The sequence below is a fragment of the Oncorhynchus kisutch genome, linkage group LG29 (genome assembly GCF_002021735.2).
Source record: "Oncorhynchus kisutch isolate 150728-3 linkage group LG29, Okis_V2, whole genome shotgun sequence".
Classification (NCBI taxonomy): Eukaryota; Metazoa; Chordata; class Actinopteri; order Salmoniformes; family Salmonidae; genus Oncorhynchus; species Oncorhynchus kisutch.
Genome location: NC_034202.2, coordinates 30944726 through 30970977, shown reverse-complemented (window position 1 = coordinate 30970977; position 26252 = coordinate 30944726). Strand labels below are relative to the sequence as shown.

The 26252-nt window shown below is 39.7% G+C and overlaps 2 protein-coding genes across 4 annotated transcripts in view; both read left to right on the top strand.

The window, feature by feature from the left end:
* The first annotated feature begins 8612 nt into the window (after nucleotides 1-8612).
* Nucleotides 8613-14829, top strand: LOC109873702 (uncharacterized). Of its 3 annotated transcripts, none has more exons than XM_020465373.2 (14): nucleotides 8613-8717; nucleotides 9805-9950; nucleotides 10185-10285; nucleotides 10424-10520; nucleotides 10613-10896; nucleotides 10995-11158; nucleotides 11252-11401; nucleotides 11524-11595; nucleotides 11751-11862; nucleotides 11956-12014; nucleotides 12107-12257; nucleotides 12352-12427; nucleotides 12537-12681; nucleotides 12883-14829. In XM_020465373.2, exons 2-14 carry the CDS (start codon nucleotides 9822-9824, stop codon nucleotides 14532-14534), a joined length of 3192 nt encoding a protein of 1063 aa, XP_020320962.1. In that variant the 5' UTR covers nucleotides 8613-8717; nucleotides 9805-9821; the 3' UTR covers nucleotides 14535-14829. The 3 variants fall into 3 exon arrangements, with proteins under 3 accessions (XP_020320962.1, XP_020320964.1, XP_020320961.1); XM_020465375.2 differs by lacking the exon at nucleotides 8613-8717 and adding an exon at nucleotides 9224-9654 and having other exon boundaries at nucleotides 10200-10285; XM_020465372.2 differs by lacking the exon at nucleotides 8613-8717 and adding an exon at nucleotides 9238-9654.
* A 6526-nt stretch (nucleotides 14830-21355) lies between these two features.
* The window catches only part of LOC109873878 (ryanodine receptor 1-like), an 84279-nt gene continuing 79382 nt past the window's right edge, over nucleotides 21356-26252 (top strand). The window contains exons 1-7 of the mRNA XM_031809071.1: nucleotides 21356-21481; nucleotides 21572-21673; nucleotides 24046-24120; nucleotides 24758-24836; nucleotides 24938-25050; nucleotides 25155-25254; nucleotides 26135-26231. Of these exons, the coding sequence (XP_031664931.1) occupies nucleotides 21356-21481; nucleotides 21572-21673; nucleotides 24046-24120; nucleotides 24758-24836; nucleotides 24938-25050; nucleotides 25155-25254; nucleotides 26135-26231 (692 nt within the window). The remainder of the gene's footprint in view (nucleotides 21482-21571; nucleotides 21674-24045; nucleotides 24121-24757; nucleotides 24837-24937; nucleotides 25051-25154; nucleotides 25255-26134; nucleotides 26232-26252) is intronic.

Sequence of the window (26252 nt, the reverse complement as noted above, 5' to 3'; positions counted from 1 at the left end):
CTTTTGTTTTATCATCATTAGAAAACACAGATATAAATGTCATAGTCCTGTATGGCAGGTATGTAGGAGGATGAAACATAACTCGGGATGAGGACCTATACATTATAGTATCTTTTCCATTATATACTGACCACTTCAAATGATATGTGGCTTCAGTACAGACCAATGATTAAAATATACACAGATGACTGATGGGGTCCGATGTTGAAGCCACCCACCGTGCCTCTGTAACAGGGTTCTATTGGTGATTCCCCTTGCCACTTTATTGTTAAGCCAATGGGTTTTTTGGTTTTATTTTTGTCTTGCCTTCACCTACTCAACATGGCATCTTATTGGCTGGTTTGCGCGGATTGCTTACGAGGGTGGATGTTTCAGTTAGAATCGTCCCAGTAAACCAGCAGTTGTTGGTTGCAAAGCACTACGTCAAAAGTGATTTTTATACTCCCAAGTGATTATTTAAATTTACAATTCATATCAATTTGTAAATGTTATTAGAACACCACACATAAGATGTCGTTTTTGGTGCATTTTGTTGTAGAGAATTCCAGCTAATACTAGCTAGCAACTTACTGTGTCTGGTGGGGGGGTTCGTATATTTTGTACAGTGCGTGATTAGAGTTGGATGGTATGCTGTGCATTGCATGACGTGCAATTTTGTGTTGTTTCTATCAGAATAAATCTTCATGACTGGTTCTACAAGTTGGGAGTTCGTGTCGATGATTGATTGTACACAACGCAAGAAGAGTACTGTTACACCTCCATATTGGCACTCCCCCACCGTTGTAAATGGAGTTATAGAAAAGCATTTCTATATTTGGTTTTGCCACATTTATTCTATTAGTTTGATTTTCCATTTTAAGTGTCTATCTTTAGGTATTTTTTTTCCAGTAGTCCACTGTTTGCATCATTATGATGTGGCCGGCAATACTTTGAAGGCTTAACGCTGACATGCATAACTTTGGGACCTTTAACAGTGGACTAATTTTTAAAAAGTTGACTGGATCTTCACTTTTAGAATATATCTGTCCCCAATACAACAAAATATGCCATTTTTGTCCTTGAAACATTTAATTGAAACTGTTGAATTCCATTCATGCTATGGAGGACTGCTTCTTCTGAGGAGTGACAAAGTGTTTTTTCCACAAAGTTGCTGGAATGTCACGTCCTACTTATACCAGTACACTTGTAACAACCTAAATATTACGAAACTTATATTCGATTAAATATGCCACACGTAGCAAAAAATTCGATACTCATTGACCTCAATACAAAAACACCTCGCTTGATGAGCGAAAAAAACGAAAACACTGCACCTGCTGGAGAGGATAGATTTTGGGCCCAGCTATCCCTCTTGCTTCGTCTCTTCCTCTCTGTTTGAGCCGATGTCGTCGTGGATTTTGAACAACGCGAGCCAGCCCGGTTACAAAACGAATGCAATCACTGTTCACCTGGTGCAAACTCCTCTCACCGGGGTAACCCGGGCCAGATAATCGAATCCCCTCAGTGGTTTAATTTTTTACTTTTTATTAACAAATATCAACAAACGAGGAATAGTCACAAGCAAACAAACTATTTACATTGCCAGGAATCCTAAACAAACTAATCATATTCATTAATAATACAAGTTTTAATTGCCTGTTTGTTTTTCATTTTAGTTCAAATAGTGCCATATTGTTTAAACTAATTTATAAAGTGAAAGAAAGTTAGGTTTTGACTTAGACCATTTGCATTTGTGAATATGGAATTTACCTAGTATTATTAGCAGTTGAATTAAACTACTACATCTTTATCCATGTCAGAATTTCTGACATAAATAATTATATCAAACCATTAAAAAAACACATGCAAAATGGTCTCCTCCATTCCACAGAAATCACAGTTATATTCAATATTCAGCTTGAATCTTTCCAAAACATGTTTCACAGGATAAATTCTATGTAACATTTTAAGTGAAACTTCCTTTACGTTGTTACTGATACAATATCTGTTAGCAATTCTCAATGCTTTCCCCCCATTGTATATTACCATAGATATTTGACCAAAATAATCTTGCTGAGGGAATTGTAGTATCACAAACAATATTCCTAATCGGTTTATTACTACATTTATCTTTGATGTTAATATTGCCAATGCATATATTTTAATGTAAATCTATGTTACTTACATCAACCACAGAGGAATTTCAAAGAGATACAACACCCCTTGGAATCGCATCAAAAAAAATTGCATATTATTTTGGGGTTATTGGAAATTTAATCTTATCAAGAAATTCCCTAAATGAGTAGATATCCATCCTCATTCAGTAACTGACCAACCAAAGTCATTTTATATTTAATTTGAACAGTTATGAAAAAAGAGACTTATTTTTAAATCGTATATCTTTGTTGTTCCATAAGGAGTGAGGGGAAAAATTGTGTTTATACGCTAACATCCAAGCTAAAATTGCCTGCTTATGGAATTTGGCCAACTTTACTGGGATTTTTATCAACATCAAAATTACATCGAAGCAAAAATTCTAAACCACCACCAGAGTCAAATAAATACTTAGGGAAGACATTCCAAATACTGTTCTGGTTCTTAACATACTTCAGAATCCAATTTATTTTACAAGTATTATTTAGAGTATTGAAATCTAAAACCTCAAGACCTCCTTGTTCTTGGGTATTAGTGAGAATATATTTTTGTAGATAGTGAGGCTTGTTGCTCCAAATAAAATGATAAAGAATCTTATCTAAGTCCTTTACCATTTTAGGGGGTAAGTCAAGTGATAACGAGACATAAACCGATCTGGATAACCCTTCAGCTTTGGATAATAAAACCCGACCGTATAACGAAATATCTCTCATCAACCAGGGGTTCAATTTCTTCTTTGTTTTCTCAATAATGGGGTTAAAGTTCAATTCACTCCTTTGTTTTTCATCCTTGCATATAACAATTCCAAGATAAGTAACCTTATCTTTAATTGGGATACCATATACTTCCTGTAAAACACAATCCTTGAGTGGAAATAAGACTTATTGATATTCATTTTCAACCCGAAACTAAGGAAAAGTCTTCAATACAGGAAACTGCTTTAGAAACCTCATTCCTGTCTCTTAAAAATATGGTGGTATCATCAGCCAGTTGACTTAGTTTAAATTAATTGCCAAGTGCTGAAAAACCTTGAAAATTCCCTTTCTTGATATGAAGAGCCATAATTTGAGTAACCAATAAAAATGGACTAATTAGGCAGCCCTGGCTAATGCCACATCTTTGGGATGTCCCGTGAGCTAATTTTACAGAGCTAGTACAACCACTATATAAAGTTTGGACTGCTTTCAAAGAAAGTCACCAAACCCCCAAAAACATATTGCTTTGAACATAAACACATGTTCTAAAGTGTCAAACGCTTTATAAAAATCAACAAACATAAGAAAACTATCATCAAGTATGAGGTCATTATAGTCAATCATATCTAAGATCAACCTGATGTTATTACTAATGTGTCGACCATGCATAAAACCAGATTGTTCTTCATCAATTATATGATTGCAAGCCTTGTTTCAACCTCTTAGCAAATACAAGGGCAAATAATTTCCCATCATTAATCAACAGGCTAATGGGTCCCCAGTGGTCTATATAAAGAGTATCCTTATTAGGTTTGGAAATCAAAGTAATTACACCTTGCTTTAAGGAAGCTGGTAACTCCCCTTTTTCTATTGATTCTTGAAACATAGCAAGAATGAAAGGAATCGATTTATTGTTGAATGCTTTATAAAACTTGCTTATTAAACCATCATTTCCAGGGGACCTATTGTCCTTAAGGCTTTTAATACAGTCTTCAGATAACTTCAGATAACTCATCACAAAAATCCCTGAAATCATTATCCATCTTCTTAGTAATGTTTGCTACATTGTCTAAGAAAATATCCATATTGGAAGTTGGCTGGGCTGATGTATACAGATTCTGATAAAACTGGGCAACATGCGGAGAGATTTCTTTTGGGTTTTCATTGGGAGTATTATTAATCATTAATATACATATGGAAGTCTTTTCGCTTGACCTTTTTTCTAAATTAAAAAAATATTTTGTATTTATCTCCTCCTCTTCCATCCATTTTCGTCTTGTTCTTACAAACACTCCCCGGGCCTTTTCCTTGTAGATATAGTCTAACTGCATTTGCAATAATTATAGCTCCAGTAATTCCTGATTAGTTAGTTCAGTTTTTTTTTGTATAATCCATTATTCCCTTTATGATGTCATATTCTCTCTCTCTCTTGGCACAGCAACTTCTTTCCCCAATAAAATAGCCAAAAGCCTTATATCAAATTTCATTATCTCCCAGTAACTTCCAAACATATTCATAACACAGGCACAATTCCAGTATTTATCAATAATTCCTGCTACTTCCTTCTTAAATACATTATCTAGTGAAGTCTTGTTCATTTTCCAGTAACCTTTACTAACTTTTTTTTGGTGACAAATCATACATATTTATCTTTATTGAGATCCCTTTGTGGTCTGTTAAAATCAATGGTTCAATCGAGACTGTATCAACCTTGTCAGCCATATCTTCAGATATCAGCCAGAAATCAATACGGGATTGTATAGATACATCTTTGGTACTCCATGTAAACAATCTTATCTGGGTTCTTATGTCTCCAAATATCTAGAACACCTAACCTTAGACATGTATTCCTTATCTCACAAACATAATTGCTGTCCTTAGGAGGCCATCTATCTAGATTATCATGTAATACTGTATTAAAATCTTCACCCCATATTACTTTGGCCAATGGAAATGTAGACATAATTGTACTTATTTTCCTCTCAATGTACCTAAATAAAATAGTTACTTGACTTGTTATTGGAAGCATAAGTATTTACAACAATGAATTGAACGTGGTCGACATCTACCAATAGTATAATCCATCTCCCTGTATTATCTGCTTATTGACTCAATATATGACCCTTAAAGTTGCCTTTTAAAATAGCGACACCTGCTGACCGGTTAGTACCAAATGAAAACCAAATGTCATTCCCCCATTGACACTTCCAAAACGCAGTATCTGTGGAACAGGCATGAGTTTCTTGAATGAAATAAAAGTCGGCACTCTTACCCCTACAATACAAAAATAAAGATTTCCTTTTCAAAATATTATGGATTCCCCTGGCAGTAATTGAAAAAACAGAAATTGACATTTACTATCACAGTGACTATATGGAGAATATTAAACTTGTATACGTTCACATTAATCGGGTTCTCACAAAAATAAAAGTTCTTACTAGTTGCAAATAAAAACAGTCTCTTTTTTTGTACTTTGCACCACGCAAGTGGTTGACCTAAATTATATTGTTATACAATTGCAAATAACATTATACCATAGATTGGTAAACGAATAGCCACCAAGCTAACTAACACTAAGTGTCAGTGCGAATTTCCCTGCCATAAAAAATAATAATAATATATATATATATATATATATATATATATATATATATATATATATATAAAGTTTGGCTCACACAAACAATGCTCTTTCCTCAATAAATAAAAAGCTTTATCAGATAAATAACTGTATTAAAATACAGTTCAATTTCTTTTTGTAGGGTAAGAAATTGTGGGGTTTTTGTTTGTAAATTTACATTTGTGTACATGAAATTTGGCCAAAAGAATAATGAAATTAATTACATAAAAATGTTTCATCTTATTTCTCTTATGTAAAGAATCCAAACAGTACATCTCGCCACAATAGTGTAAAATCTTCATAGATGTGTTCAATTATAAATCTACTGATGTCTTGCCACAGTTTTCTTACATGAATACAATGCCAAAACAGATGCAACACTGTTTCTGGGTGGTCATTACAAAAAGAGCAATTTGAGTTGATGTTTTCCTTAAACGTCTTCATATAGTGGTTGGCAGGATAATATTTATGAATAATTTTAAAGGAACTTCCTTAATTTGGTTAACAAGTAGGTATGTGTGTGGCAACATCCAATCTTTTTTCCAACAGATATTATCAATAAATCCATTCCAATAAGGTATACAACATCCTGCTGAAAAAAAGGTTTGTATCGCTCTGATGTTGAATGGACCAAAAGAGAAACAAATCTTTCCTACTGACGAGTCAACAGAGTCAATAGAAGGTAGGCTCTGAGGGTCAGGTTTGACACGTTCCTGAATAACAGAGCAACACCTGAGGGAATGGCATCTAAAACAATTGCAACATCTTTAGGTGTTACAGGGACCTTGTAAAGTGATAAGAATTCTTTATAACTGAGTAAAATACCCTCTGCCTTTAACAGTTGGCTCACCAATAGAATATTATTTCGGAACCAATATTCTAAAAACAAAGAAGTATTTTTATACAATATCCCGATTATTCCATATATAATATCTGTGTGGAGAAAAATTGTGTTTATAAATTAAGGACCATGATCAGAAAACCTGCCGATGAAAAGCAGAAAGTTTCACTGGAATTTTGTCAATATTATAATTACAAAACAACATGAAGGTAGAGAAGAAAAAGTAGGGAAGTAGAGAAAAGTAGAGAAGACATGATGAGGAATAAAATTCCAGATAGAAGTGGGTCTTCTTAGGAATTGTTTTATCCAATTGATCTTAAAAGTATTATTTAAAGTAGTAACGTCCAGAAAATTCAGACCACCATACTCATAAGTGTTCATTACAGCAGTTTTCCTAATGTAATGGGTATGGTTTCTCCAAAGAAAGTTGAAAAGCATCTGGTCTATCTCCTTGCTTATTTTACTGTCAAGATATACAGATGGAGCGCCATATGTTAGTCTAGAGATACCTCCGGCCTTGGTTATTAGGACTCTACCTTTTAAAGATAAGTCCCTCTGTAGCCATTGATTTAGTCTTCTGGGTTTTTTTTTAATAAGAGGGTTAAAATGTAGTAAGCCTCTAGACTTCTGATCCTTTGTAATGGTTATGCCTAAATATGTAAGTTCTTCTTTTACTGGAATACCATAATATGAAGGTGTCACACAATCTTTGACAGCTATGAGTTCACATGTATTAATGTTAAGATATAGACCAGACACTTTGGAAAAGGATTGTATCACATTGATCGATATGGGAATTTGGTTAGCGTCTTTCAGAAAAAGTGTATTATCATCAGCCAGCTGGCTTATAATAATTTCTTTACCAGCTAAGGAAATACCTTGTACAGGACTATTATTTAAAGAATTTGCAAGAAGTTGGGTGATTAATAAAAACAGGTACGGGGAGATAGGACAACCTTGCCTAATTCCTCTCTTTAACTCAAATCTAGGTGAGGTGCCATATTTCAATTTGATAGAGCTGTTACCATTTGCATAGAGAGTCTTAATAGTCTTACAGGAAAAAATCCCCAAAGCCAAGTCTCTCAAGGAAGTGGAAGAGAAACTGATGCTCTACTGTGTCAAATGCTTTATAAAAATCTAAAAATAATATGAAGCTATCCTCAGTTATTAGGTCTGAGCAGTCAAGTATGTCTAATACTAGTCTGACATTGATTAGAAATATGTCTGCTCCTCATGAAGCCAGACTGTGTTTCATCAATGATTGCATCCAGGACTTCTTTAATTATTTTTGCAAGTAGTAAAGCTAATATCTTATAGTCATTATTAAGAAGACAAATTTGACACCGGTTATCGATGGGCACTTCTTTTTTAGGCTTAGGTATCAGTGTTATTAACCCCTGACTCATTGTAGGAGGGAGAACATTGTTTTTAATACTCTCTAAAAAGACTTCAAATAGGAAGGGAGGTACTTGTTCAGAAAATAATTTGTAAAATTCTGACATAAATTCCATCAACACCTGGTGATTTATTGTTCTTTAGATGTTTGATAGACTATATAATCTCTTCAACTTTGATGGGTTCATCACACTGTTTAGATTCTATATCACTGATAGAGTGAACATTATTCAGTGAATTAAAAAACACATCTGTGGATTCCTGACAGTACGTAGAGCTATACAATTTTCTGTAAAAATTGCTACAGTATTTAGCGATAGATTTTTGGTAATCTGTAATAACAATGTTTCATTTATGGATAGTGTTATTTTTAGAGTGACATTTCTCAAGTCTAAAGAAATAGGATGAATTCTGTTCTCCCTCCTCAATCCATTTTTTCCTAGATCTAATAAAGGCTCCTTCTGCTTTTAATCTATATATATTATCCAGTTTAGTTTGTAACTCAATTAGTTCCATCTTCTCCTCCCCCGAGAGGCCGGCTGGGGACCTCTGAGAAAGGGAAGTTATCTTAATGATCACCTTTTCCTCCTCAGCTCTTCTGGTCTTAGCAAGATTACTACCATATTTTCTAAGGTATTTGGACATCTCAAATTTAAAGAGCTCCCAGTTCTTGCAATAAGATTTTTCTTCACAAGCCCTTTCCCAAAAGCGTGAGAGCAGATCTTTAACCTCAAATGTAACTATATCATTATTTAGTAATGGGCTATTTAGCTTCCAGTAGGGTGCTCTGCCAAGGTTAGTATCAGGGGTAAATATTTTGATATCAATGTAAATGGCCCTATGGTCTGTGAGTAGTGAGTCCCCCCATCAGTGGTACAGACAAGCATCTCTGAACCCTGCCCATCACACCTTTTTTAGGCACAGGTGACCGGAAGTATCATCAAATGTTGATGGCGGCGGGATGAGAGGATCAAAGACGTGCAACAATATCGGCTCCATTATTTTTCAATTTACCTGTCGAAATTTAAGATCTGTAAGTAATTTGAGCAAGTCATGTGAGGATCGCTTCTTCTGAGAAATGCTAGCATAGTCAATGTTAAAGCTTCTCATAGGCCAATTCATATCATCAGCAATCCAGGGTTTATATACATAATTGAGGGAGTTATATTAACCTGAATCACGGTGCACCGTCTATGGCCCGTGACCTGACGGGCAAAAACGGTGAGGGAGGTGCGACTTCAAATTGAACAGTAATCGGTGCCGCTTTATCATGTTGTCAACAAGGCAGCATGATGCACCGTTCAGAATAATAAAACATATATTTTCCATCAAGGTGCTTAATCTAGCCTAGGCTACATGTCTTTTGTGTTGAGCCACAGGTGATCCATTATATTGACCAGTAAATAACAATTAACATAAATGTTTTAGGCAGTCGGAGGAGCAAGAACAGGTGGGACCATTCTAATCTAGCCAATGAGAGGCCGATAAACCTGACAACAGGAACAACTCCGATATAAAGTGTTTTTTTCTCAAAATTGCTGGGATGTCACGTGTCCTACTATATCAGTACACTCATAGCAACATGAGCATTTCGAAACTTCTAATCGATCAAATAAACCACACGTAGCAAATAAACTATATTAAAAAAAATTGTTAACCAAATTTGACATTGACCTCCATACAAAAACACGCCACCCGCTGAAGACAGATTTTGGGCAGTTATCCCTCTTGCTTCGCCTCTTCTCTATTTGAGCCGATTTCACCGTGGGCTTTGAACGCGGTACTTGGCTCACACCCGGTAGGCAGTCCCGTAACAAAACGAATATTTTTTTTACCCGGTGTAAACTCCTTTCACCGGTGTAACCCGGGCCAGATAATCGAATTCCCCCAGTGGCGGTAGGATGAGAGGATCAAAGAAGTGCAACATCGGCTACCTACATTTTCTACGTAGCTGTCCACATTTAAGTTTTGTAAGTGATTTGAGCAAAGTCAATAGATTTGAGGTCCATTGTAGTTTCGTGCAAAATGTTTCTATAGCTTGTCCCAGCCTCGGTTTTGTATAGTGATGTCGTTTTCAAAGGCCACTACTTTAAACTGTTTAAATTTTTTTTTTTACACAGCCGAACTGGACCTACCAATGCCAAACCACATGGACGACCGTCTGCGCGTGGTGGCCGTGATACATGCTTTGAAAGCATCTGGAGTTCGCGTGAAAAATTGGAAGAACTTCTTCATTGGGCCATACACGAGTGGCCCTGTCAGACCGGTAACAAACATGAACATAATGTTCCCTGAACGGTTAACCTCAATGCTTCAATAAAGTTAGTTGTCTACACAGACAATATGGGCCACCTTAGACATGTTGATTACTTGTTGAGTGATGATTACTCCCAAGGTCACATTTCTTGAATATTCAATATATCTATTAATCATAAGTTGCAAACTACCAATGTTGTGTGATTGTTGTAGAAAGCATTTATAGTACCTCTATGATCTGTAGATGGATGTCTTTCAGGAGAACCAATCTCAATTTGCCTTTGGTCGGGACCTGATCTTGCTGCCCCAGTGCCATTTAACTGATATGAGTGGGACAGTGCCAAAGTATGTAAACTTGAGTTGTATTTTAGCTTTAAATACAATCAGAACTGGGAGATGTGATTGTATACAGAATATATTTTAAACAATGAACAACTGGTCATGGCAAACGTACAATTGAGTGATCTAACTATTCCAATGTAGGTTCTTGGTGGATGCCTGTGAATTTTTATCCCAGCATCTTCATACTGAAGGGCTGTTTCGAAAGACGGGGTCATTGAGTCGGATCCGTGCTTTGAAGGTAAGATTGCACAGCAGAGATGTGCAGGAAAATCCACATTCTTACCCCAATTAGTATATTTTCTATGTTGACCATCTACCACCTCATAACAGGCTGACCTGGAGCAGGGGGAGCCAGTCTTTTCTCTGCCACATTCAGCCACTCTGCTGTCCTGTGATGTGGCGTCTCTTGTGAAGCAGTTCTTACGGGAGTTGCCCTCTCCCCTCATCCCTATGGATCTACAGGTGCCACTGTGCTGTGCACAGGGCTTAGAGGAGGAGGGGGGCCAGGAGCAGGGTAAAGATGGAGTCACTCTTCTTCTTACAGCCCTGTTCCCTCTTTCTCATTCACGGGCCCTCCGATACTTCTGCACTTTCCTGAGACAGACGGCTCAAAGGTTTGTCTCCAGAATTTCATGATTACTTTTCCTTTCATCTGCGTTGTTCCTCCATTCTCCACCAAGTTTCTCCATCTCCGATCCCTCGTTTTCACTAGATGTGAAGAGAATCGTATGGAAGTGGGCAATCTGGCCCTTGTGATTGCACCTAATTTGCTACATTGTCCAGCTGGGGGCTCTAAACTGACCGCAGGCACAGAGAGACAACTGGATAGACAAGTAGCAGTGATCAAGACACTCATAATACATGCAGATCGTATTGGTATGTTCTGATAACTATACATTTGTTTAATAGCTGATGACTGGTGTTTGATTTAATGTTGACACCGATTTCAATCCTCTATACGTCCACAAGGTGTCGTTCCCCCTTCTATTATGGACATGGCAACTGTATCAGAGTCCGGTGAATCCACTACACCCCCAGTTGACGGAGGGAGATTTCAGGAGAGGGCAGGACTTGGTGTGTATAGAAGTTTAAGACGTCAAAGGAGGCGCAGTGTTGGAGGTGAGAGTTTAGGCAATGACGAGGTCTTGAGGTTCATACGGTGAGAGTAATTTAAGAATACACTGCTGTCAATTCATGAATTCAGCTCAGAATTTGTCTTATTTTTTGCTTGATCTCTCCAGAGATCTTTGTGGATGCTCTCAGTAAATTCAAGGCAGGCCGCACACACACTGGCCCTTCACACCCCACAGACGGTACGTGCATAATGTTGTGGTAAAGACATCCTTTTTGCTGCTTAGTAACTGGTTGCTTAGTTCTGACGCTTTGAAAAAGTTATGTGGAAATGATCTAGTCGTTAGTAATAGCCAATAGGTGTGTTGCCCCTGACTTTATAACCTTGACCCCACAGGCCGGCAAAATACAAAAACATCTCACCACACCACACCTCAATCACCAGTCACATCCAAACGAAAATCGAGCGAAGATACTGTCCCTGATGTAGAGGGCTCTGCTAAAAAAAAGTACATATATATATATTTTTATATAGATGAACCACTTCAGATTCTGTTTTAAATGCTTTCCATGGAGCTAATACCATCCTTCTCTATATACAGACGCTCTATCCATGACCTAAGAAAAGACAACCAATCCATCAGCAAACTACATTCAAATGGTGATGTATTTGTAGCCTGTACTGCAATATAGCTTTTAGTCAGTCGAATAAGGTACGGTATGACAAGTTCTATGTTTTGACTGTCCGAGTAGACTCCGAGTTGGCAGTCGGCCAAAGCCTTTCCAGTACTCACACCTCTGTCCTGAGTGTAGGGGAGGGCAGTAGGGAGCAGGAGCTGTCTGTCACTCTCAGTGCCTCAGAGAAGAGGAGGAATCACAAAAAATATAATAAAACGTCAAACAAGTAAATCTTAAACATTTTATATTTAACCCTTGTTTGTCTATTGCCTTGTTTTTGTGGCCGACGAGGTGACCGACTGTGTGTATATTTCCTAAAGGCGTCCAGTGCAAGATGACAAGGCTCATCGAAGGAGATCGCTCAGATTCTTCAACATGCCAAGCTGGAGCAGCCCTGTAAGTCTGGCGCTCTTCACTCTCCTGTTCTAACACACTTCACATAGTTCCCGTTATGTCTTTTGACACCCCACTCTATTGTTTGACTTCCCTGTGACTTTATTCACAGAACCCTTCCCCCACACCCATTGAGAAGGACACTGAGAATTGGATCATGGGCAGTAGGATGGTATCTGATGGTATGACTGAAGCATCCAGCTCTGAGGCTGAACGGTACAGGATTCCTGTCAAAATGATTGATGGCCCTGGACGAGGTTTGGATAGTTTTTTTTTTAAATGTCCGTTACATTGAGATTTTAGACATTTAGCAGATGCTCTTATCCAGAGTGACTCAGTCATAACTTCTTTATTGAGGAAAAATGTACTTATCAGCTAAATCAGTGCTAGTAGGAAAATACCATGTATCCACATGTTACTCACTTAAATACTCAATGTGACATTTTATCTGTATTCAGTTCTAGTGGGGAATGAGATGGAGGCTAAACCTGATCTGCTGAACTACAGCTTCGCTGAAAATCTTGATGACTTCCTGGATCTCGTGACATTGGACTCGCCTACCGGGACAGAAGATGGGGAATCACGTGCATGCTCTGTGCTCAAGTTGGAAAATGAGACAATAGAGGAAACAGTTTCATGCTGTCTGACTAACAGTGTATTTAGGGGTCCTGAGCAGGTTGGGAGAAAAGAAGAGATGGGTCTAAGTAAGAAGCTGTCAACAGTGGATATGTCTGACAGGGTTGGTCAGAAGCCCAGTCGACCTCGTCGCTCCATCAGTATGCCAGAGGTGACATTTGACCAACTGAGGATTCAAGATGAAATAGACAAGGAGGAGAAAACAGAGAAAAAAGATGGCGTCTTTGAGGACACCTGGGTTATGGTGGAGGAACCCCAACAAGCCAGAACCAGAACTGTGGTGGATGAAGGGCTGGGTAAAGGAATGGATGAAGCAGAAGAGTTGGAGGAAAAACCATTGGTAAAGAAAGAGAAGATGACAGAGTCAGGACTCCGGTTTAAGAGGACACATCAGCTCATGTCTTTAGCAGAGCAGCTCAGGCATTTCAACGCTCTGGAAACACTGCTCCGTAGCCCCAGGGTTTCTCCCCCACCCCCTGAACCCCAGCTCAACGATGACCTGCATGAGGGTCAGCGGGAAGGGGGTCAGGGGAGTGTTGTCCATCTGCGTCGGCAGGGAGAAAGGCGGTTTGGACGCTCCATCAGTCACGATGGTGTTCCCGGATCTTTTCCAGGACTACCTCCTAAAAATAAGCAGGACGAGCCAGGGGTTTTTCAAAGCCCCAGTGAGACAGTTCTATGTTCACCACCAAAGCCAACTCTAAGTCTTCATCAATTTGCCCAAGAGGGGCAGAATGAAATCCAACATACTCCAGATCCTCAACTACAACAGGATAACTCCTTGCAAACCCTCCAGTATTTGTGTACTCCTCCATCACTAAATCCAAAGCCGAACCAGGGATCTCGCCAAGGGCAATTTAACAAATCACAACTGCATCTCAGGGAAAGCCAACTGAAACTGTTGGAGGAACAATACACAGAGTCAGGTCTGCATGACCTGCTGGAGATGCACTTGAATATATGTGATCCAAAGGAGGAGCAAGGGAAATGCCTTACAGTTCCAATGCAGTTTGATAGTGTCTGTCTGAGACGGTCTATCTTAGATGTTCTACCTCAGACCATGGTCCCCCTACAGCAGAAGCCCCAAACTGCTGAAGTCAAACTTCCTATCCCTTCTCCTCTAACCCCTCCTCTCTCTCAAATAGAAACATGCTCTCCCAGTCCCAGTATACCCTCTTCCACAACGATAGGCAGAACATCATCAACTAAACTCTACACTGTTCCGTTAATGGCCAACTGCTCCCCTACCACTATCACGGCTTCAGACTTTATAGAGGTCGACAGAGGGGTCAGTGAGAGGGATGGGTCTTCTCTTCCTGTGGAATTATCTCCACCCCCAGTCTTGCAGTTCAGTCACCTGGCCACCAGGAGAGGCTACAGAGATTCACCTCGCTGGCCTATCCATGATATAAGCATGGCCACAGGGGACCCCGTTCATATATACCTTGGTGCAGGGGACCCTCTACAGATATGACATGTACAGGATATACAAAGTGGTTCTTTGTTTGTAGTGCTTTGGTTTTGAGTATTCGGGTTTTAAAATGGGAAAATAAAACCACACAAAGAATGGCATCTGTTGCTTGATTTAATTGTGCCAAGTTATATCCTCACATTTTTATTTTATGATGTTTTCATGAGGTTGTTTTTATTAGTCTCTGTTATGTTTTGTTATTATTGTGTCCGAAGTTGCATTTGACATATCTCAGACTTAATTTAATTTGCTTATTCTTTTATCTATTCAGTTTTAATAAAAAAATATTTTTTAATCCTTTTTGATGTATTAATTCATATCAGATTAGTATATCCCTCTTAGTAAAAGAGGCATTTTCCTGATTGTTTAGAGGTTGACGTCATTCTCCTGACTTAGTAAGTACAAAGGTTTTAAAATGTGTCTGTATTCACAAACCTTTTTTTGCAGACCTACATTAAGGGGAATCCCTTTGGGACTGATACAACAACACTGCCATCTTTAGTCTGCATGTGTTAAATCAGATTCAGACACATCAAATGTTTACTGGTGTATTTGGTAATACTGTACAACAATCCTATAGGACTTCTAGCTAAACTGTCCAGTTAAAAAATACATCTCTGTGTTGTAGTCACAGATCCATCCCCTTTTATGTTGCACTGAGCAGGAGTTAACTGTCACTGTCTCATAACGTAGCCAGAGACACCAGACCCACATTCTCCTTTAGTACGCCACCACACACAGGCAGTAGTTTGGAGTGAGAGCAGAGAGGCGGGAGAGAGACAGCAAGGCTGGCCGAGGAGCAACCAGGGAGAAAAGAGGCATTTACACATCTCTCTCAAGGAGTGATCAGTAATACTTTGAGAGGATGGCAGAAGGGGGAGATGGAGAGGAGGAGATTCAGTTCTTGCGTACGGTTAGTGATGCTGTGTTCCTTCTGTTCTATGATTTAGTTTAGAGTGTAGCTGATAGAGGCTTTGAGAGAAACCATGCTGCAGTGTAGCTACAATCAGGTACCTTATCCTGCTGTATCTGTCACTTCTGTGTAACTCGTAGTCCAATGTATCAACTTTCAAACGTTTTTGTTAATGGCTTCCCTTTGACTTTGGAAAGACCAAATTGACATGGACAGTTGCTGGGTTTGTCAGTATTGTTATCTATCTATACACCAGAGGAACTTTATGTTATTGTTTGGGAGTTGGGCAGCTTGCTTGGTGCCAAGTAAAGTAGAAACACATGAAAACTAGGGTAGTAATTAATTTTAAAAACACTAAGACTAGTCAACAAAAGATGCATAAAAATGTAATTCTATTTGATTAATTAAATGGAATGAGAAATCAGATTTTGAAGAATGCATAGCTTTTAGGGGTTTTTACTTTTTGTTGCAGTAATATGGGTTACCTGACAGATCAGGTAAAGAGAGCACAGCATGATGGAAAGGGGTGACAGGTTACATTGCATCAGAGCTGTTGTCCCAGTCAAGAGAAGGCCATTCTTCACAGCAATTTATTGACTACAGCACATTTTTACACCATTGAGACCAGCATGATAAAGATGCTGATTTCCACACTGTTCAGCTACTGAATGAGGGAGAGGAATTGTGTGTGACACATTTTCCTACTGGTGTTTCAAGAGCTGTTCTTAGACTGATTGAATACTAATCTTCAGCAGTACAGTAACCAGAGACTGGTCTGCTTGTGGAGAGTTAGACCATTCATACCACTGTCCCAGTGTAGTGTAGAGTGACCCTCTCACTGTCTCTCACCATGTCTCACTGGAGACCTAGTGGAGCAGAGACGAGGATACTGACGGGTCTCACAGGGATCACAAGCGTCTGATGAATCCAGAGTTTGGTGTTTCATATCTGTTATATTAATATACACTAACAACTAGTTGGAGGGGAAAAGTACAACACCAGTCAAACAAAATGCACCAGCTCTAAGCACTGATGTTTGTCATTCACACTGTTCTGAACTAGATACAGTACACTGCCTTATTTTCAAAGTGAACATATCTTTCTCAAAGAATACCAGTGAGCTACATTGAATATACAATCACAGCAAGACATTGAAAAAGAGCATGGTATACAACATGCCTTTCTGAAACAAGCTCTCTGTTTTGGTTTAGTTTTAGGCACAGATATTTTCCTTCGTAGGGACTCGGACTGATGTGAACACCAAATTACATTTCCCAGGCAAGGCTTTTTTATGATGTGTCAAACCTGACTGAATCCAGGCAGAGATGGGCTGTTAAATATACCTGACATTTATCTGTGCGTATAGGTATCATTCACCACAGAGCACTAGCACTTTCTATATATACTGCTGTGTTAGTGGGCATGGCCAAAGATGTTTGAGGTCCTTCTCTTGGCCACAGTCAAAATGTATATATTTTAAAGCTAATTATTGTATTTAAAAAATATATATATGTTTTGCATTATGGTACAGATACAGTGCCTTGCGAAAGTATTCGGCCCCCTTGAACTTTGCGACCTTTTGCCACATTTCAGGCTTCAAACATAAAGATATAAAACTGTATTTTTTTGTGAAGAATCAACAACAAGTGGGACACAATCATGAAGTGGAATGACATTTATTGGATATTTCAAACTTTTTTAACAAATCAAAAACGGAAAAATTGGGCGTGCAAAATTATTCAGCCCCTTTACTTTCAGTGCAGCAAACTCTCTCCAGAAGTTCAGTGAGGATCTCTGAATGATCCAATGTTGACCAAAATGACTAATGATGATAAATACAATCCACCTGTGTGTAATCAAGTCTCCGTATAAATGCACCTGCACTGTGATAGGGGGCCGAATACTTTCGCAAGGCACTGTACTTCAGTGTGAAAGACATGGAAGATGCAGAGAGTCAAAGCGCAGTGGGCTGAATTCAAGGCCAACCAAACCCTCTTTATATCTGTGCTGAGTTTTAAAGCACATTTTCTGCAATTATACACATTTTGCCATAGCATAAGAAGAAGGCATAAACCATCGGATTGACTCAAACATGAACTAAATCAGTGGGGGCCCCATGCCATAACATTTATTTTAGAATCTTTTGATTCTCCCTGACTGTAGTTTTTATTTTGGTGGTTGTTTGTTCTCAAATATAATCTTATTTTAAAATACACAGACCAAAAATATAAACCCAACATGTAAAGTGTTGGTCCCATGTTTCATGAGCTGAAATAAAAGATCCCAGATATGTTCCATATGCACAAAGCTGATTTCTCAATTGTGTGCATATATTTGTTTACATCCCTGTTATTAAGCATTTCTCCTTTGCCAAGATAATCCATCTACCTGACTGGTCTGGCATATCAAAAAGCTTATTAAACAGAATGATCATTACACAGGTGCACCTTGTGCTGGGGAAAATAAAAGGCCACTCTAAAATGTGCAGTTTTGTCACACAACACAATGCCACAGATGTCTCAAGTTTTGAGGGAGTGTGCAATTGGCATGCTGGCAGCAGGAATGTCCAACAGCGCTCGCTGTTGCCAGAGAATTTAATGTTAATTTCTCTACCATAAACCACCTCTAACATAATTTTAGAGAAATTGGCAGTATGTCCAACCAGGCTCACAACCGTAGACCACGTGTATGGTGTCGTGGGCAAGCGGTTTGCTGACGTTGTGAATAGAGTGCCCCATTGTGGTGGTGGGATTATGGTATGGGCATGCATAAACTACGGACAACGAACACAATTGCATTTTATCGATGGTAATTTGAATTCCACAATTGTGAGGCCCATTTATTTTAAGGTATCTGTGACCAAGCATATCTGCATTCCCAGTCACGTGAAATCCATAGATTAGGGCCTAATGAATCAATTTCAATTGACTGATTCTCATATGAACTGTAACTTAGTTGCATGTTGCGTTTATATTTTGGTTCAGTGTACATACAGGTCCATTATCTTTTCTACATACTTTATACCTGGTTTTAGTCGTTAAAGTTCACACTGAAAATGTTTACCATTCCTATTTTAAAAAACAATATAGAGTTGAAGTCGGAAGTTTACATACACCTTAGCCAAATCATTTAAACTCTGTTTTCACAATTCCTGACATTTAATCCTAGTAAAAATTCCCTGTTTTAGGTCAGTTAGGATCACCACTTTATTTTAAGAATGTGAAATGTCAGAATAATAGTAGAGAGAATGATTTATTTCAGTTTTTATTTCTTTCATCACATTCCCAGTGGGTCAGAAGTTAACATACACTCAATTAGTATTTAGTAGCATTGCCTTTACATTGTTTACCTTGGGTCAAACGTTTAGGGTAGCCTTCCTCAAGCTTCCCACAATAAATTGGGTGAATTTTGGCCCATTCCTCCTGACAGAGCTGGTGTAACTGAGGCAGTTTTGTAGGCCTCCTTGCTCACAGACACTTTTACAGTTCTGCCCACAAATTTTCTATAGGATTGAGGTCAGGGCTTTGTGATGGCCACTCCAATACCTTGACTTTGTTGTCCTTAAGCCATTTTGCCACAAATGTGGAAGTATGTTTGAGGTCATTGTCCATTTGGAAGACCCATTTGCAACCAAGCTTTAACTGATGTCTTGAGATGTTGCTTCAATATATCCACCTAATTTTACTTCCTCATGATTCCATCTATTTTGTGAAGTGCACCAGTCCCTCCTGCAGCAAAGCACCCCCACAACATGATGCTGCCACCCCCATGTTTTACGGTTAGGATGGTGTTCTTCGGCTTGCAAGCCTCCCCCTTTTTCCTCCAAACATAATGATGGTCATTATGGCCAAACAGTTCTATTTCTGTTTCATCAGACCAGAAGACATTTCTCCAAAAAGTATGATCTTTGTCCCGACGTGCAGTTGCAAACCGTAGTCTGTCATTTTTATGGCGGTTTTGGAGCAGTGGCTTCTTTCTTGCTGAGCGGCCTTTCAGGTTATGTTGATATAGGACTAATTTTACTGTGGATATAGATACTTTTGTACCTGTTTCCTCCAGTATCTTCACAAGGTCCTTTGCTGATTGATTTGCACTTTTCGCACCAAATTATGTCAATTAGCCAATCAGAAGCTTCCAAAGCCATGACATCACTTTCTGGAAATGTCCAAGCTGTTTAAAGGCACAGTCAACTTAGTGTATGTAAACTTCTGACCCACTGGAATTGTGATACAGTGAATTATAAGTGAAATAATCTGTCTGATAACAATTGTTGGAAAAATTACTTGTGTCATGCACAAAGTACATGTCCTAACCGACTTGCCAAAGCTAAAGTTTGTTAACAAGAAATTTGTGGAGTGGTTGAAAAACGAATTTTAATGACTCCAACCTAAGTGTATTTAAACTTCAGACTTCAACTGTATATGTGTGAGTATACCTTGCCTATGTTTATAGCAGTGTGTGTAACATGATGCTCTCTCCAAAGAAGGTACGCGATCCAAAACCATCTTCTTAAATTAGTCAGCAGAATGTGGAGGTGTGAGAGAGTCTGGCCATCACATGCTTTGATGCTGTTCATCCTCAACTCTGCTGTGTTCTATATTTACAGAGTCTGGGATTTGCACGTTTATAGCCAGGGCCACGGGAGCACCTGTTTATATCTGGCCCTATGAGAACTGCACTCGCTCTACATATTGAATAGCACGATGAAGTGCTTTCGTTGGTATCATCTTCGCCAAGTAAGGGTGATGGCGTCCTATATGCCCTGTGTTCTGATAGGTTTGGTATGAATGACAGTGGCCGTACCAGTGCAAATGAACTGCAGAACACTGAACTGTATAGTACTGTAGGCTTTGTAAAATGTTTCTTGATACAATGACTGACTTATCAATGTCCACTGTTCTGCCAGGACTAAGGGTTTTTCCTTATTCACTGTGCATTTAATCCTCGTGTCAGAATTGTAATTTAAAAAAAATCTGTAACTTTGCATTGTTAAAGAAGGACCCGCATTTCACTGTTAGTCTACACCTCTTGTTTACCAAGCATGTGACAAATAACATTTGATTAAATTATATATTTTTTGCTTACTTTTGGCTGGTCTCTACTGTTGACATTGCCAAGGTTTTGTGTGTCTTGAGCTGCCTAAGAATAATAGTTAGACACCCGTCTGTGTATATCTGTCTCAGTGCTCAGTGCAATAAACGTCCAGACTTCTCAAATATCTGCTGCTCCACTGGTGGGAATGTGTGAACAGCAGGTGCAGGGGCCTGAAATAGAGGGTCGGGGAGAAGCAGGTGCTTACCCACAGTCAAGAGTACCAAGTAGATTAGTGGTCGGACAGGCACAGAGGAATGTCAAGGTATGACAAGAGAGTGAAGGTTAGGAATGTGAGGTGTAGATTCAAGACCAAAGAGTGTCTGCTCTGCTGACAGCTGTTTGCATTTTGACCTAGTATGTTAAGGCTCCCTGTTACGAATGCTTTATCACTCTTCTGGCTCTATCCAGTCTTGCTATTGTCACCATATGTTGGTCAGGGATTCAGTCTTGCTCTTATGTAACGTCAAATATGTCTGTTTGGTGCACAGGAATCATATTCATTGTTTTGCTATTGTCTCTAGTCCACTACAACCATTACACATCCACACTTCAGACCCTCTTTACGTGTGTTGGTTGTACCTCTACCCCTGGCCAGTATTAGTGTCATATGGACCTATCAAGGTTATGAATGGCAAGTTAAATACGCTTATGAAATATTACCCAAGTGATGAAACATCTTAATGTTAAAAATGTTTTATCTATGATATAGCTGACTGCTGATACATCTTATAAGGGCCATTCACCAGTTCCAATTCAAGTACATTCCGTTTAGCTTTAAGGATGGATTAATGGAATCTGGATTTGACCTCTTTTCTCTATGAAGGATGACCAGGTTGTGCTACAATGCACAGCCTCCATTCTGAAAGAACAGATCAAACTGTGTCTGTCATGCGAAGGCTTTGGGAACCGCCTCTGCTTCCTGGAGACCACCTCCAACGCTCAGGTAGAGAAAACCACGTTCCACACTCTCTACCTCTTTATTTCTGCTTCTTGCCAGTCGCTGGGTTTTGCTGATGAATGTGTTGTGTTGTAGAATGTGCCACCTGATTTGGCGATCTGCTGCTTCATCCTGGAGCAGTCCCTGTCGGTACGAGCCTTACAGGAGATGCTGGCCAACACCACGGAACTCAATGAGGTAGGAGACTCGCAGAGGGTTGTGTTGTGTGTTTTTTACTGAAGGAGATTATTTGACATCTGAACTTGAAACAATTATAAAGTATGTAGAAATAGTTTTTATTTTGCTGGAAAACCGAGTTGGTCTTCGCATAGTGTCTGGTGAGCTTAGTTCTGTCTGAATTTCACCAATGCAACTGTCATGTTAGTCCCATTATATGGGAACCAATTTTATTGGTATATATTTTTCACCAAATAGTCTTATGGCTTTCTTATACGGTTGTGAGAACAGTCTCTTATGTCATTGACCCAGTTTTAAAAGTATCGTTGTAGTGAGTTATGCGCTTCCAAAGTCTAATGACAGATTACATTTTTGTATTTGAAATATGAATATTATGTCATGGTATCTTATTAATTTAGCAACTTAACTTCCCTTTGTTTCTTTTCTGATCCCACACCCCTCATCTCCTACCTGCCAACCATAGGCAGTCGATTTGGACAAATGGGTATGTCTGCTCATGTTTCCCTTCCTGTCGCGTTTCCCCAAAGTTTTCCCCTCCTCTCCACCCCTTGTCTACCCTGAGAGTCCTCTCACCCCTCATCCAATGTCCCTGTCTGAATCAGTGATACGCCACTTTCTTCAACCCTCACTCATATCACTCCACGCGTCTCACACTTTGCTCAGTGCTGTCATAGCTGAAATACCAAGCAGTGTTTCAAATTACGCTCCAGGAAGGATTCCTGTCAGCAGCACAGGAGCAGCCAAGAAACTCTCCACAGGGTTTCTGGTAGCAATGTAATCTCTACACTACGTCCAATATCAGACTCATGTACCACAGACCAGGTCACATATTTCATTTCAAACAGGGCTCTTACTGCTGTTACCCTGTCCCTCTGAAAGTGTCCTATACAACCTCCATCATACTTCCATTTCCCTTTTCATACATCCTCTTTCCGCCTCCTCATAGTCCAATACATCCCATTCGTTGCATGTGTACCACCTTTTTACATGTTCTTAATCAATGCTATTCCTTCATCACCTGAGTTACTGTGGTTTGCTTTTGACCAATTCAACAAACCGCCAAGTCAATTCAACTTAATCGTAAGAAATTTTGGAATGTAGTGTTACTTTGAAAATCAAACCACACACACACACACACACACACACACACACACACACACACACACACACACACACACACACACACACACACACACACACACACACACACACACACACACACACACACACACAGGTTCACACATTACCAACTAAATCTGACCCGTAGTCAGTCTTGCTGTGTTCGGACTCTTCACTTACTCATGGAATGATCCCAATGATGACAACGTTGTCGGTGGAAATGATAACCACTAATTATAACAAATGTTGAAGGAACAATTTTGTTTTGTCCTCAAAAAGAAAGGAGAACCAAAGCACTCTTCATATAGTTCATTAAAATGCCTTTATTTGAATGACATGTTCAATGGAAACAAAGTTTAAAAACTCTGACGCGTTTCGGCTGCATGACCTACGTTAGTAGTTTTAAAACTTTGTTTCCATTGAACATGCCATACAAATAAAGGCATTCTTTTTGATGACCAAAGAGCACCTTCTGTCTACCAAAACCTACTATTGTGTACCTTAGTACCTTCTGTCTACCAAAACCTACTATTGTGTACCTTAGTACCTTCTGTCTACCAAAACCTACTAGTGTGTACCTTAGTACCTTCTGTCTACCAAAATCTACTATTGTGTACCTTCCCTTCTTTTTATCTACAATATTGTTTTGTGGTCTGAATGTCACTTTTTCTCTCTTTCAGTTACAGACATGTAGAAATGTGTTTCTGGTATTGGTATTGTTAGTCATGTGACTGTGTTATTGTTTCTTGCTTCTGGTATTGTTAGTCATGTTACTTGATGTTTTGTGATAATTGTGTGAATTCCCCTTTCCACTCACACCTGGTTTGTACACTGTGGACCTGTTTTCTGTTGGTTCTAGGGTTGAAAAATTCCAGGAACTTTCAATAAATTCCCTGGTCTTCCAGAAATCCTGGTTGGAGGCTTCAGGTATTTGGGAAACCAGGGAATTTATTGAAAGTTCCCAGAAGTTTGCAACCCTAGTTGGTTCTCTGTGGTGGGCTCTCTGACTCCTCTCAGCCAAGACACCTTCAATACACAGGTTCCCTGTTGCCTGCCACATTGTTCTCAGTTTGGCACGAGGAGGATGCTTTCTTCAACTCCTGTCCCCAGTCTTCAACAGTCCTGTGTGCCTGACCTTAGCAGTCTGTATGCTGAATGTTGAATCATACACTACTCTCTTTGGTTCGATTTGGTTTTTTACTCTCTCTCTCTCTCTCTCTGTAATGTCTCTCTCTATTCTCTGCTCTGTCCAGTCATCTCAAGGAGGGGGCCACCGTACCCTGCTGTATGGCCACGCTATCCTTCTGAAACACACTCACTCCAGCATGGTAAGCAGCCTCCTCTCCGTCTCGCTGTGTATGCTCTCACATGTTCTACCTCATCCAGTAGTCTCTCACATGTTCTACCTCATCCAGTAGTCTCTCACATGTTCTACCTCATCCAGTAGTCTCTCACATGTTCTACCTCATCCAGTAGTCTCTCACATGTTCTACCTCATCCAGTAGTCTCTCACATGTTCTACCTCATCCAGTAGTCTCTCACATGTTCTACCTCATCTAGTAGTCTCTCACATGTTCTACCTCATCCAGTAGTCTCTCACATGTTCTACCTCATCCAGTAGTCTCTCACATGTTCTACCTCATCCAGTAGTCTCTCACATGTTCTACCTCATCCAGTAGTTTCTCACATGTTCTACCTCATCCAGTAGTCTCTCACATGTTCTACCTCATCCAGTAGTCTCTCACATGTTCTACCTCATCCAGTAGTCTCTCACATGTTCTACCTCATCCAGTAGTCTCTCACATGTTCTACCTCATCCAGTAGTCTCTCACATGTTCTACCTCATCCAGTAGTCTCTCACACCCACACTCCCCTGTAAACTCAGTGTTACTGTTACATGGGTTTGCTTGTCAGTGAGCGCGTTGTGATTCACTGTGTAATATCCACTCTCTCTGTGTGCTGCAGTACCTCAGCTGTTTGACTAGCTCAAGGTCACTCACAGACAAACTGGCCTTTGATGTGGGCTTACAGGAAGATTCCACAGGTATGGCTTTTACCATCGAGAAGAGCAGTGATATGTCTGCATCTTTTCTGCACCGTGTTCATGTTGCTCATTCGTTGACTGATGCATTTATTCCTTCACAGGGGAGGCGTGCTGGTGGACCATTCATCCTGCATCCAAGCAGAGATCAGAGGGAGAGAAGGTCAGGGTGGGAGATGACCTCATCCTGGTCAGCGTGTCCTCTGAGAGATACCTGGTGAGCCACGTTGGTGACACATTGCCGAGTGGACTTTCAGACCAAGGTTAGGGATGGAGCTGACATGTTCTTGTCTCTCTCTGTCTCTCTCTCCCTCTCTCTAGCATCTCTCCTATGCCAGTGGTGAACTCATGGTGGACGCCTCCTTCATGCAGACTCTGTGGACCATGAACCCTGTGATGTCTGGCTGTGAACTTGCAGAAGGTGTGTATATGCTTTGATTGTTTTTCTATTTCATAATCATGAGTTTATTATCTAGAAACACTACACTTGACTGCCATGTCTTTCTCGTGTGGAATATGACTCCTGGGTGACTGCAGGCAACTGATTTCCATGCCTGGGTGTCTTCATTATTCCCATTGCAATTTCCTACTGTCCACTAGGTGGCGAGTCACCTAGTATCTAGTAGGCTCGTGCTAGGGTCTTGTTGATTGGCGAACAGAGGATCGCGTGTTCAATCCCAGTGCTAGGCACGTATTTTTATTTGTAAATTTGACCTTTTAACCCTAACCCTATCCCAATCCTTAAACCTTAAACCTTACCTTAACCACTCTGAATTAATGCCTAAACTTAACTGCGTTTAGGTTTCACTTTTGCACAGTTTGACTGACAGCAAACATAAATCTAAATATTCTGAATTTAACACGGCCACACAGTGCATAATATACAGACAGCACCACACGCGGCCACACAGTGCATAATATACAGACAGCACCACACATGGCCCCACAGTGCATAATATACAGACAGCACCACACATGGCCCCACAATGCATAATATACAGACAGCACCACACATGGCCCCACAGTGCATAATATACAGACAGCACCACACATGGCCCCACAATGTATAATATACAGACAGCACCACACATGGCCACACAGTGCATAATATACAGACAGCACCACACATGGCCACACAGTGCATAATATACAGACAGCACCACACATGGCCCCACAATGTATAATTTATATGGCCTCACAGTGCATATCTCTGTTGCTGCAGTTATGCACTGGGGGACTGCATTTTAGTTGGTGATTGAGTTGGTCTTTCTCTCATTGTTGATGTAACATTATCCCCTCAGGCTTTCTGACTGGAGGCTATGTTCTGAGACTGTTCCATGGTCACATGGATGAGTGCTTGGCTATCCCTGCTGCCGAGCAAGGAGACAACCAGCGCAGGTGATGAAAACTGTTGAATTA